Source organism: Homarus americanus, unplaced genomic scaffold (assembly GCF_018991925.1).
Source record: "Homarus americanus isolate GMGI-L3 unplaced genomic scaffold, GMGI_Hamer_2.0 scaffold34921, whole genome shotgun sequence".
Lineage (NCBI taxonomy): Eukaryota > Metazoa > Arthropoda > Malacostraca > Decapoda > Nephropidae > Homarus > Homarus americanus.
In genome coordinates, this window is record NW_024741901.1 from 3,313,918 (window position 1) to 3,328,758 (window position 14,841).

General features: G+C 41.5%; 1 protein-coding gene across 3 annotated transcripts in view; it reads left to right on the top strand.

Moving 5' to 3' along the window:
* The first annotated feature begins 788 nt into the window (after nt 1-788).
* LOC121876327 (heat shock protein beta-1-like) overlaps nt 789-14,841 on the top strand; it is a 72,345-nt gene continuing 58,292 nt past the window's right edge. The window contains exons 1-2 of one of the 3 annotated variants that reach the window (XM_042381388.1): nt 789-1,074; nt 10,373-10,456. In XM_042381388.1, coding sequence (XP_042237322.1) covers nt 887-1,074; nt 10,373-10,456 — 272 coding nt within the window. In that variant the 5' untranslated portion in view covers nt 789-886. The remainder of the gene's footprint in view (nt 1,075-10,372; nt 10,457-14,841) is intronic. The other 2 variants (XM_042381387.1, XM_042381389.1) reach the window with 2 other exon arrangements.

Consider the following 14,841-nt stretch of genomic DNA (forward strand, 5'->3'; position numbering starts at 1 on the left):
TCGACCTATCAACTGTTGTGTCTCGACCTATCAACTGTTGTGTCTGACCTATCAACTGTTGTGTCTCGACCTATCAACTGTTGTGTCTCGACCTATCAACTGTTGTGTCTCGACCTATCAACTGTTGTGTCTCGACCTATCAACTGTTGTGTCTCGACCTATCAACTGTTGTGTCTCGACCTATCAACTGTTGTGTCTCGACCTATCAACCGTTGTGTCTCGACCTATCAACTGTTGTGTCTCGACCTATCAACTGTTGTGTCTCGACCTATCAACTGTTGTGTCTCGACCTATAACTGTTGTGTCTCGACCTATCAACTGTTGTGTCTCGACCTATCAACTGTTGTGTCTCGACCTATCAACTGTTGTGTCTCGACCTATCAACTGTTGTGTCTCGACCTATCAACTGTTGTGTCTCGAACCTATCAACTGTTGTGTCTCGACCTATCAACTGTTGTGTCTCGACCTATCAATCCTTTTGGAAGTGAAAAATACCAAATTTTTTAATATATTTGTTAATAAATGTATGAATGGGAAAGTTAACTACGTACAGTACTTGTTTATGTTTCCTTTTCAATTCACACGCATTTAACTCGTTAGGGACTGTCATGAATTTGTGAATATATTATGTAATATCTAAATAAACATAAGTATATTGAGATTATACTTAAATATATTTAATTCGTTGAAATGCAGAGAACGTATGGAACACACTCGAACATCGGCAACTGAAGTAGTGTTGCCAAAAACAAACTTCGACCTCATTAAACTGCTGCTGGCTCGGTTCAGTCTGCCGAGCGAGTCAGTGTGCCTCTAGCAGCCAGCGAGGTAGGACGTACGAATCTTCTCTGAGTGTACAAGTGATCATTCTTTAAAATCAATAAAAATGGAGGGTTTCAAGCACATTCCCGTGAAGCTTGGAGACTTCAGCGTCATCGACCAGGAATTTAACTCCATTCGTGAAAGATTCGATTCAGAAATGAAGAAAATGGAAGATGAGATGACACGCTTCCGAAATGAATTGATGAATAGGGAGTCATCTCTTTTCCAGCGCTCCTTGTTGACGTCATCCAGGTAGGGTTATCTTACAGTGATTAATTAACTCATTGTTAACTACCTTTAGTAGCTGTACTAGAACTAATTTCACAGTGTGTAGTGAGATGACACCGCTTGGGATTATATGGAATAGGGCGGGGTAAATCATCCTGCCAGTGAGAATCGACAGCCACTGTATTATATTTTCTTGGAATGGATAAGTTTCTAGGAGAGAGTATCATGACAGCCATTGAATGTTGTAGTGTAGTAAATGAACTACCTAATACATTTATTGATCATTGTGCGTGAAGATTTAAAAATAGCGGTATATCAATTCAAGTTCAATTGTTTATTCCTTGATAGAGGAAGCGGGATCCTAGTGCTGTCACTAGGTACCCCTGTACAATGACACCAGAAGCATCTGGCAAGTGTGACAAGTATATACAGTATAAATATTATAAAGGGGCTTACTAAAGCCTAAGGAAGGAAGGATATTCCTTTAACACATAATCAATATTATTTACAAAATATCTGGCCAGTATGGGGAGGATCATCGTGTCTCCGTCAGGGGGTCGTGGAGTGGTGGTCCAGCAGGCGTCACGGAAGCGTTGTGTGTGGGGACATCTTAGGAGGTAGTGGATAAGGGTGCTGCTGTCGGGTCTTCTGCATAATGCACAAGAGCGTTGCTCAGGGGATGCGGGGATACCAATCTCCCAAGCAAAGTCATACCCAATGATGATATGGGCAGCAATAACGTCCCCTTTCCGCGACCCTTTCCCGTAGACGTACGAGAGGTCAGGAAGTTTACGGAGGACATCGTACCAGGAGCGGTTTATCTGTGATGCTTTTCGTAGTAGATAATTAAGAAGTGCAATCACGGTAATGGAACAATCCAGATGTTGCTATGTTCTGATAAGATATTGCTGACGTTGAGAACCCACCAAGTCACCAATTATGTAGCATTTCATTTTTCACTCCACATACTGTAGTTAGCGGTGAGAGCATCACTTTTATGTGACGTGTTCGGATCCACAAAGCTTTAAGATGTAAAATGCACCTAAATGTTTGACTAACAAGAGTACAGGGTTCTTTTCCGGGTAGAATTATCGTTTCCGTCATCCGCCTATTTGAAATGGTCAGAATCTCACCTTGCTGGATGACCGAAACGATAATAATAGTTTTCCTTTGTTTACCCTCCTAATCAGTAATGAAAATAGGCTGACTTAGTTTTTTACACAATTTTATGATGATGGGGGAAATAACTTAAACCGTACCGAGTATACAGGATTGATTTTATTAAACGATAGCATCAACTCAACTAACTTCAGATATTGTCGCTCAGCATCAGTAAAAGGTATAGTAATTTAATTTTGGGATGTGGTACTATGTTAACGTATCTTTAATTATAGGTAGTTCTTGCGTAAATAATTCAGTCATGTTATGAATAATGGTTCCCCGTTACTTTGATATCTGTAGTAGTTATGATTTATCCGTAAGTGCAAAAGTTCTTGAACGTAAAATGTTTCATGTTCCCCAAGCACAGGATTTTTTTTTGTATTTCTCGAATGCGGGTAAGAATAGTCTTAACTTGTATATAGATATCAAGAATGAGTGAAATAAGGTTGTAATACATACAGTGCAAGTACTTACAAATACGGCTCCATTATATCCACAAGGGCCAACAATATATTGCACATTGGAGGAAAAAAAATCAAGGTTTAGTTCAAGCTGCATATTTCCTTAAACATCTTCGTGATTTTTATGTATGGATGACTGGAGAATTAAGGACAGGTAGACACAGACTCGAAGCAATCCTATAGTCACACCTGTGAAATTAGTAAGGGACTATTGAGACTTTATATAATGTAAGCACCAAACTTTAACTTGTGATAAAGATAACGTTGACCACCATTGTGTGACACTTGTTGCTGAAGGTCGGCATATGCTTCCCTGCATTGTATCTTGGTGGTGTGCGTGATATTACTCATCCCCATAAATAGCTTTATTGTTCCTGGCCGGTTTGCAACGAAAACTGTTTAAATGTCAGACTTTGGGCTTGAACCACATAATAGGTAACTTGCAATGCAGGAAAACTCGTTCCCATAAAGCCAAGCATCTACTTTGGATACGATACGTAATTTGTATTTTCTACACTATTGATTCAATATTTCGTGTATCAGGTAGGTGAAGTGTTAACCTAGTAACTGTAGTTTATAAAATAATGAAAAATATTGGATCAAGCCTGTTACTGGGTTACTATTTAACGATGTGAGAGGTTTTTGACTACAGAAATTGGAGCTCTGTTTTGCACGAGAAATATTTACAGGCACATAATAGTTGATTCATCAAGTCAACTTTAACTTGAAGAGCATCCTGTACTGGTGTGTGGCGCTGGTGAGGTGAGGAAACAGGGATGGATGGATTGATTGTGGTAATTACGTCCCTCGCGATGCAACAGCTTAGGTCATGTGTCGCCGAATTTAAATAAAAGCTTAGAAGACTAAAATTAAATTATGCAAGGTAAATAAAACAAAGAGTAGTGTAAAACTTTCGTAAACAGGTATGTGGCCATAAACGATAAATTACTACACTAGTTCTTGATTGAGACCCTTCGTGTGTGCCTTTGTATTATAATCCGAAATAATGGATTTTTATTTAATTTTATTGGTAATTCCTTCATATCTTTGGTATAAAAAGATTTACATAATGTTATTTATGAATATAACAATCTTGTGTTGAGTCAGAATTGGAAACTTTGCTGCGTCTCCCCCCCCCCCCCCCCATGTCCCACCACATACCCTGCCAGCTGCCGCCACCATCCCTCCCCCCATGCCCCACCACATACCTTTTTTTTGTAGGGAAAGGAGGAATGAAGGAAGATTAGAGGTGGGGGAAGGAAGTTATAGTTCGGAAATTGAAGAAATTCAGGAGGAGGTAAGAGAGGGCGGGCTGACCGCCTAGCTAAGCTAATAGTGTGTTAGGGTTGTGTCATGGGTTAGTTATTGTCTGCCGGTACAGGCACTAGACAGCCTACCCTGTCCCATTTATGGGTGTTTTAAGGGCCTTATTTCATATTCCGCCGACCCTACTGGCGGATGCTGGTCTAGGGAGGTTGTCTATTGCCTGGCCGTGTAGATCTGGGGTGGTAATGGACCTTTTGAGGTTTCGTAACTTTTTGGGAACCATGTATGGTTGTTGTCGTTATCTGGTGGGAGTCTTTGAAGGAGTTCTTGTTCTGATCGTTCTATCTTTTGCCAGATTCTGCTGGCCAGGGTGTGCAGCTGCTGGTTGATGGGTTTCATTCTCAGGTCTCTATGTATTTCAGCTGTGGTTCTGGTGAAGGGGTATCTTTCACCTGTGACGAATCTTAGGGCTTCATTTTGGACCACCTGTAATTTTAATATTTGAGTGGTGCTCATAGAATGAAGAGGTTTTTCTGGGTAAGTTAATATCGGTGTGATAAATTATATCACCAGGCGGAGTTTTATTTTCTCAGGAAGCACTTTAAAGCGGTATAGTTTTCTCAGCTCTCTTGCTTTTTCCTTCCTGCTGTGGACATGATGGGAGTAACCTGTCGTGGATATATGTAGGCCCAGGAGGGTGCCTCTGCTTTTGTATTCTATCTGGGCATTATTGGTTACTATTGGATGGGTTTTCCTTCTGCATAAGGGTATCACTGTGAATTTCGGGAGACTGGTTTGGATTTTCCACCCTGTCAGCCGCCACCACCATCCCACCACTCCCCATGCCCCTCCACATATACCCTGTTAGCCGCCGCCACCTCCCCTCCCCTCCCCATGTCCCACCACATACCCTGTCAGCCGCCGCCACCATCTCATCCAGAAATTCTATCCCGTAAAGGCACACTCTTTCCTCCTCGCCACTCATCGGTCGGTAATGCTCTGACATATTTTTAAGGGAATAATCGTCATGATTGTTGTCGGTCTGGTAGTTAAGGACTCAAGTTCCAGTCCCTGGTTCAAGTTCTGCCAAGGGAATTTTACAGTAGTTATGATTATGAATTCATACAATAGGTACAAAATTTCTTGTTTGGCAACCGAGGTGATCAGGTGATGTAGCGGGAAGTGGTGTGCTAGCCGGTCTCAGACAAGCAGACTCGTCTATCATTACTTGTTATTTGTCTGGGAACTCCAAGGAATTGATACGGTAATAACATTTAAAAGATGTATTTGATTTTGAGCACATCCATATTTTTCGTAGTTTTATTGTTAGTATTTGACCACCTGTTTACATAATTATACGCTAGATAAACAACACCAGTGGGGTTTATTTTTTGGTCAAACAAGAGATCCAACCCTCGGGGCGAGTCCTGCATAGTGTTGCGGGCAGCTTCACTACAAACATCTGTGGATTTGCATTTTGTGCCCTTAATATAACATGAGGGTATTTTTAGGATGATAGTTTTGGTGTCATAGAGAATTTTTAGTTAGCTGTATTAATGCGAAGCGAATACTAGATACGACTGTAAAACGATACCGTAAATAAAAAAGAATGACTACGGACACAGGAAAAAATAGTCAAAAAGAATTGTTAAAACCATTTTTTTTTTTTTGCATTTTAAGAGGTTAAATACAACATTTATAGTTTCATATTAATGTTAATAAAAGTTGAAATAAGACGATATACTGTACCCTTAGATCAAGTAAGATGTGGCAGGTGTTTTGTTGACTATTATCTGAAGTTTTTAGGGAGCATAACTCCTACCCCCGCCTCTCCTCTTGTCTCCCTTATAAATGTTGACCTTTAAGCATCCTTAAGTCGGTCGAGCAAGGCGGGCGTCTAATTTTGCTTTAACGAGGACCAGAATAGCGCGCCATTACTGATGTATGCCTGAGTGTTTATGTGGAGACGTCCAAATTTTCCAAGATTCTTACAGGGAACTTTTTGTTTAAGTGAAGACGGAATAATGTAAATTAAGGTTGTTATAAGATAGAACACAATATAAGTCCAGAAATCACCTAAAAATTAAACTAAGACTCTAGTGTAGGCTACCTTAACTAGATACGTCCACTTAATACTTAGGTAATTTAGGGAGAGTTACCATAGATACTGGCCGTTAATTTTATTGGGGCTTAATGAACAACATATCTAATTAAAGTAGCCTCCAATCTTTTTATAGTTTATTTATGGACGTTATATTCGTGCTTTGGCTTCAATCATCCAGGTAGATGCGTTCTTACATCTTCAGTTAACGAGGAATGTTCACTGTATTGGCCTTTGGGTAACCTTGGCCGGGGAGTGTTAACAGGTGCGTGATTTAAGGATGCACTACATTTTATTATTTTGTATTACTATGTAACTAAAGTCACACATGGCCGCTTCCTGTGGGCTAGTTCCGCTTGGTTTCGGTCATGTAGGCTACCACTACCAGCCAGTGTTAGATGTGACATTAATTGAATACTTTATGGTATTTTTTAAATATTATAAGCTTGGAGTCATGTCAGAACTCAAAGACTGGTTACCACAAGCATGATGTGCCTATTCCCTCTTTTCATACTATGAGCAGTAATTAAACATAGTTATCTGTGGCGTAGAGCGGTTATGGATACTCCGAACCCATTTGAATAATATATATATATATATATATACAGACACATACAATGGAAACCTGGACAAGATAAATCTCGATAAAACAACACAGGAAAAGGGAAACAATGGAGCACCTTAGCTTTCGTCATTATGTTTATGTGGCTTCAAAATAAGCCTTGACAAGGCTACCAAGAACAATGGAGGAATTTTTTACAGGCCATCGGCGTCCGCCCTTTAGCATGGGATGGCCAGTTGACCACCTCTAGGTGCGCAGATAAACCAAGAACATTAACACTCGTAGAGTTTCTTATGGTTGCTAGTTTGATTTTGTTACGTATCTCTGAACTGGACGAAGGCTCTTCAAGACTCCAGCGTCTACAACTTTATTTAGTTTCCTAACGCTAGTTACTACTACAGCGATCGAGGTGGTGACCGAAAATTTCATTCAGTTTTGAACTCATTCGCATTTGGCGAAGGGCTTGTCCCCAATCCACACAAGGCTGTCATGTTTGGAAGCCAAGCCTCGGTACAACCTCTTCCCCACTCCCAACCGTACGAAGTGAAGCATTTAATTTTCTTAGCTTTTATTATTGACTTGTTTCGAGTTATTTAAAATTGGTATCCTGTCTTTTGAAAACTTATGTAATGTACGGTACGCTAGTGAGAAATAATGACACCTTAGAAACTTATCACCGAAGAAAACCTTTAACATGGTGTTAGGTTACTATGACACCGACACGAGTTTAATTCAATCCCAGGGACGAAGAGACTTGTCACGAGCCCCCAGGAATGTCATCTGAGGACCGCAGAGCTTCGTCACAAATCCCCAAGATGGGTCTTAACTCCTTAGGACAGGGGTTCTCAACCAGGGGGGAATTTCCCCCCTCAGGTTTTCAGGGGAAACTGATACTAATATGGAAAAAATAAAGGATTTTCAGTATTATATGCATATTATTTGGAATGCACTTTTTGAGGCAGACAATCTTGTAAAGGAGGGGGGAATGACATTCTGACATGGTGAAAGGGGTTCATGGGGCAAACAAGGTTGAGAACCACTGCCTTAGGAGCTTCTGCGTTATCGAGGGTAGAGTAATAGTTGTTAGTCTTATTACTAGTGGTGTCATACAGGGAGTTGTCAGGTGCTGTAGTGTCATATAATAATAATAAACGGTTTATTAATAGAGTTGCAGCCGGTGGCTGAAAATATACAAGCTTACATGTGTTTTAGACACAATACTGTAATATGCGTTCAATACATTTACAGGGCTGTACAGTACATAAATCAGGAGCTGTTTATTATTTTAACAAAAGATGGGATGGTGCTATTCTTATATCTATCAGTGCGGGCTCTTATGGGCTAAATTTTGTTGTAGTGGCGGACTGCGCAAGGTGGGTGGGGGACTGCCAGTGGCAGTAGGTGGCGATGACGAGGATGGTGCAGTAGTCCACTGCCAAACCCTGCTAGTGCGTGGTGGAGGTCACTGAGGGATGGCATTTCCAGGGTGGAGAGAGCGTTGATATAGCCGGAGTAGTCCGCGCCGAGCATGATTCTGCAGGCCCTCTTCTGTACCTTCTCTAGCCGACGTTGTTTGGTAAAGTTGAGAGAAGACGACCAGGCTGGTGACGCATACGTTAATTTGGGGAGAATAAATGCGTTGTAGATAGTCCTCAACTCTGGCGTGGGTGTCCCAAGTGACCTGAGTCGTCGTAGCATATAGAGTTGGTACGAGGCTGCCTTGATTGTGTTTACAGGGGCCTTCCAGTCCAGTTTGTGGTCTATAGTTACACCCAGGAGTTTGGCAGACTGCACCAGCTGGAGAGGATGGGCACCCACTGTAACTGCTGGAGCTTCCACTGGAGTGGTGGCGGAATTGATGTGCATGACTACGATTTTGGTGTGATTGATGGTGACCTTGTTCTCCGTAGTCCATGCCTGTAGCCTGTCCAGGGTGCCTTGTAGCGATGAGTAGTACGGTGAGGTGTTGTTCAGTCACCCCCACAGTGCAGTCATCCACGTACTTCATCCACGTACTTCCACCTGTGAGGAGTGTCCGATAGAGCGTCGTTGATCAGGATTAGGAAGCACAGTGGTCCCATCTTGGTCCTCTGGGGAACACCGCAGGTGAGGTGTTGGAATGTGGAAACAGAACCCTGGTACCTCACTGCCTGACGACTCTCACTCAGGAAATCAGTGAGCCATGAGACCAGGTTGGTGGGTAGCCCTAGTGCAATGGCCTTGTTGATAATAATAGTATTGTGATCAACAAGGTCATAAACCTTCCTGAAGTCAACAAGGTCAACGGCCAGTGATGTCTTACGTTTCCAGGTTTTTGTGCAGAAAATCCAGGAAGCTAACTAAGCAGTGTGATGTAGAGCAGGTCCTCATATTGCCAAATTGCTGTGGATCAATTGACTGATAAATACTAGCAAATGCCCATTCAAAAACAGTCTTCGCAGAGTAGACTGGGTATTTGGGTAATAGCTAACTGGCCTGGGGTCACTAAGGGACTGTGGGGTGGTGACCTTGGGGATCGGGGTGACAAATGCGGTTTTCCATTCATTAGGGCATTTGCTTTGTCTGAGGGATGCAGTAATAATGGAACAGAAGGGGGTGGCAAGTTCGACTGCAAACACCTTGTAAATTTTGATTGGGAGGTCAATTGGGGTTGTAGAGCATTTGGATTTAAATTTCAGGAGTTTGTTGGCAATTTCAACTGGGGAGTAGTGAGGTGATGTAGTGTCATATAGAGAAGGGACAGCGTGTAACTGTATCGTGGCATCCTGTCAACTGAACTCCAGGTAAAATACTGTTCACCGTGGGGGAGAGGCAACCCGTAAGTTTACTAAGAAACGTTTAGGAATGGGTGGCAGGTATGATGCGTTAGACCTGCTAATAGTGTTATACTCTAAGAACTTAAAAATAAGCGATACTGAGAAATGTAATAATTTACTGATATAATATATAATTTGCCACAGTATCCACCGAGATGTTTCAGACCATGATAAGCTTCGTGTTCTGTAGCTATAGGGAGAGCTTCTCGTCTCAGATGAATCATGCTATCGAGTCAGGCATACCAACTGTTCATAATTGTGTAGTCCAGGTAAATCTTTGATTCTGTTTTGCCAGCTTTAAAAAAATCAGTCTTCAATAATCCTTTAACGGGCCATTTTATTGTTCTTAAGACTACATGTTTACGTCAGTACCAGCGCTCGATTAAACAAAATCTGTGGTTTGCCTTCGCCGGTACTCGATAAACATGCGCCGACATTTCATTGTTCTTTAAGTTAACATGAAAGGTGGTGTATTACTAGGAGACTACTTCAGTGGTTGTGTTCCAGGAGCCGCAGTTTGAGGTTACCTGTATAGCCAGTCCAAAAAGTATCGTGACCCCAGGGTCCGGTGGAATAGAAAACGAGCTATAACCTGACACATTATGTTTCGGTTTCGTTGGTTTTCGCCTACATTTCATATACTTTCGGACGCTTGTGATCTCGATATTATTTGGATTGGCTGTAGGTACAGTCTCGCCCAAAAGTTCGTTAACTCTCCCAGCCAGCTATTGTTGCACTGCCTGCTTCAGATGTTTGAAACTGTCTCAGTACCAACCAGAACATGAAACCGATATGAATGAATCTAAAGGTTCGAAGTAACAGACTCAAGTTCATACATCTGAAGCTGGCAGTGCACCAATAGCTGGCTGGGAGAGTTAACGAACTTTTGGGTGAGACTGTACCAGTGTCGGAGCCATGTTATACGTATTACTGGTCATAACCCTCTTCGTTGCAGATTTCCGTCCCCGCCTCAGATGGCCCAGGTGCCATTTTCCTGGTTCCCCCAGCCTCCCCCGCCGCCTCCCTGCACCGGCACCCAGTAAGCTCACAGCTCTCACGGCTGACCCAGGCTTGTGATGTGTGTGTGTGTCCCCCACCCCCATAGACCTCTTCACCCACCTAGGGGAAGCAGGATGCCCCCGACGTGTTATAAACCCCCTTTTGCCACCCTAGTATAGGGGTCCAATTTTCTGGACTATACCCCTTTAGCGCCATCACCCACCCCTGGAGTCTTGAGCCATATAGAAAGAAGCAGGAGACTCCCTACAGCGTTTAATCACCCCCACTACTCTCCCCAGCTTGGATTAATCACCCCTTCCGTCCGATGTAGAGTGCAGCATGTGGGCGTGACTGGCCTGCTGCTGCCGATGCCGTTGGTTTGTTGTGTTAAAGATGGAATGTAAACACATTTGAGGACCCGTCTGCTGCCATGCTCGACCTGCCGCCCCGACTTAAGCGTGCACGTGTGTAAACTAAAGCCTCCAACATTCACAAATAAAACTACTCAGATAGTTATAGATAAAAACCCAGCATGTAGACCCTCCTCTGTTTATATACTGTACACTGATTTTAAATTGAACTTGAAGACTATACAACATGTTTTTCGTACACCCCGTGCTTGTTTGCACACACACACACACCGTTTCATCTCATTTTTAACACGGACACACCACCCTCTACACCTCATCACAAATCCTCACTCATATAACTCCACATACCACCACAACATGTGAGTAGTTGCTGCCACCCAATATACACACACACATTACGCTAGTCACTGAAGAACTAGAGAAGACATTATGATCTTGGATAATGTTATACCTGACAGCAAGAAAACAAACTGTGTTAAGCATGATGGTGAAAGAAATTTTGAATGCAAAGGAAAGAATTCACTCACTCCAGTATATACTCTACACTACAGGTATATAGTTCTTGTTACATTTTCTCAGGCTCGAAGGATTACAACAAGGTACAGGTAAAATAGTCCCTTGTTTGTGAATTAAATCATGTAGTCAAGCAACTGAATTAAATATGTTCGCCATGGAGGTTGGGGTGGGGGGGGGGGAGACTTAGTTTAATTTATTTTTAAAACTCAAACCAGACTACCAGAATAAAGAGCTTGAAATCAGTTGGGCAAGAGTTTCTACATTTTCGAGTTAGGAATAATGGAATATCTGCTAAGTTTGGTAGACAGATTCCCTAAACTTGTGTGAAATCAGATAGTGAACATTGACAAGGTGTTATAAAGAGTAAGTCGCATATTTGTCCTTGTAAGTTGCGCTGTGACGTTCCCTGTGTATGAGTCCCGTTAATATTTCCCCACTCTTGTGCCGACCGACGTGTGACCCAAGCATGTTTTGTGATAATTCTTTTTGGTATTGGAAGAGTTCTATCCTGACTACAAGTAAGTCTGACATATATTATTGATACATAACGAGTGAAACAAAATGGCTAGGTACCTTATCGTTCATCTTCATATCGGTAATTGATTTTCGACTCGGTGCTTACTGATACGAACCCAAGATGCATTAATTCTATGGATGTAGAAAAATATCCTTCACCAATTCTTACGCTCCGGGGCTACTAACGTTCTCAGCACTGTTGCTTTATCCATCACAATATCATTAGGCCTCAGAGTCACTGATCACCATACACACTCATCTCTTATCGTTATACTCATGAACGTGCCACAACCACTAATACAGTACAACGTATATCTCTACACTGGCATATACATGTTTCAACACCGCCCAGGATCTCTCGCTCCGTCTTTTAAGTTTCAGCAGCAGACCCTATACCTTTTATGATAAACTGTTTTGAACCTGTACTATTTTCTCCCAGTTTCTCTCTCCACTTACCTGTTTGGGAGGTAGACACAGATCATCTACCCCCGTGAAGGTACAGGGTGTTTTATAAAGTCTCTTGGTGTTTATGTCACGTCTTCGGAAATTGTCACGGCCAGTCTGCGTTCCTCAGGGTGTGTGCTGGAGATCAGTGACCCCCACAAGATGAGTGTCTGGCGCGTGAGCTGCGACACTTGTCACATAACTAAGGGGATGTTTCTGGCTTTACTACTGAGGGATGTGCTGTACAACTAGTGTGCCGCCTGGCTAGACTCCTGTGACTTACGTGAACAGTAATAGAGTTTGATAGTATCTTGGACGCCATGTTGATTTCATCGATTTTTCTTGGTTTGTTTTAAATGGGCTCTGTTGATTACATTTTTTTCTATTAAGGATTTAGATTAGCTGTGACCTATCATAGTGATCTAGCTTATTTGATACAGTTCATTCTTTACTCATCAACTCTTAATTACCCTAATTTATAGAAACCACTCATTAGTGTTGGTCTCTATTTTAATTTTAAAAACTCCGTGATGGTGCTTCAGTGTTTGAGGGAGAGGTGCGTGGCCACCTTAATTTGTCGGCTTTAGTGTACAGTACAGTGCATTGTTGTGGCCTAGTCTAGTGCACCTCACCGGTGGCCTTGACCTACCCCACACTGTGTTGACGTTTCCGAGTAGTAATAGGCGATATTTGTTTAATATCCATAGGAAGGGTTTCACTTCTTGTTTTAAAGTTTTTCGACTTTACGTTAAGATTTTGAAAAAAAAAGTAAAAAATTAGAGCACCGTTTTTTAATTTAAAGAGATTTTTGTGCTGGAGTGGCGCAAACGGCTACCATGGATTTGACATTTACTATGCATAGGTTTAAATATTTTGCCTAAATATCACTGTCCAAACACTATAGTTTTATGCCTTTCTCGTTATAGTAATAATATGACACAAAATGACAACAGGAACCAACGCCCTGCGGTCTGGGGTAAGATATTGATAAATAGCCTCTTGTATACCGCAGTCATCCAGACATTTCCTGTCTGGAACCCCTAGCAACGCCGAGCAAGCAGATGTCTTGAAAACAAAAAGTTTACGTCTGTGCTCCAGGTAGCAAATCAACACACATTTCTTATTGCATCTCTGTATTTAATGGATATTATTTTCACGATTCATTTATTGTAATCACCTGAAAATGTATTAGTAATAGCGTATCGGTACTGCGATTTTCAGTATTCTAGAGTCACTGTCAGTTTAAAGATTAAGAAAAATGTTTTGATGATTGCCATCGAACAATTAAACAGCTGAAGCCAACTTAGCCACAGCACAGTGGTGATGAGAATTGTTTGGATATTAGCTAATAGCGAATTTCGTGTTCTTATCAGTCCCTGGAAGTGTGTCGTCAATTTTAATTGCTTTCAATTTTGTTTTGGCATTTGGCTGTTGAAACTCGCGTTAAATGGTACTGTTAATAAAATAATTATCTGCATATTAGGCAGTTTATTGTCTTTTGTCCGGGTTTTCCCCAGACTAGTGAAACTTTGGTGTGTAACTGTTGGGCAAATCCTTGTGCAGAGCGAATGTTGCCCTGGAGAACATGACACGCCAGCTCAGGGTGCGGATGTCTCTTGAATTTGCGTTTATTTTTTTGTACTGCTGTAGTGCGTTTGTCGGCTACATCTGGTAATTTTCTAGTTTCTGTTTTGTTCTCTTCTACACCGTTAGGCTTACTCGTTTAACTCGAACATATAGCAATAGGCTTTCACCAGACCCGGTATTTTACAAATTGGTATATCACAACAAACTTTAAATGAGTTCAGTAGTTTTCAGAGCTATGGCCGGGTCGCTTTTGTCGTACATGGAGTGTGTGTGACCTTGCCCGGCCCTCTCGTGTCCTGATGTACGATTATTTAATTTGTGGATCTGGAAATATTCTGCTGCAATGAAAGCTTATGTATGATCACAAGTCACTCCCCAGCTACACGCTCAAGTAATTTCCCAGAATACAAGAGTATATTCTAGTCGTTCATAATCATTGTCTAATCTTTTCCCAATGAATCTAAGTAGTCGAGCTGCGACGATGAATAAAAAAAAAGGGGTTTTCATAATTATTTCATTGGAAGTATAAATAATCTTTACGAGAGTACAAATGAATCAAAAGTTGACGGTAACGATAAATATATTTTTGTAGTGAAAATCGTTTGTCCAGGTTTATATATTGTGTTGGGTAATAGTGTTATCAGATGGTTACCCCAGTTATAAATATGGTGGTTTTCCTAATTAATATATCAGAACATTCATATAGTACTTTAAAGGTTGAATAAGAGTGATCAAGAACTGGTTATGAGCAAGACAAACCTAAATGAAATACACTAGTCAATTTCTCCGTTAAATCGTGCCTCAGAGGACATACCTGGCTGACAGAGCTGAAAAGTCGTCTCTTAAGATTGTTCATATCTATGCGCTCATGGACGTAGTTATTTATCTATACTGTTTATGCCGTGCTCTTTATATTTTTTTATTGACAAAGATGATTTTTTTTTACTGTGTATCTGTAGATGTCAGGTTTAAAGTGGTGTGGCAGTTATAC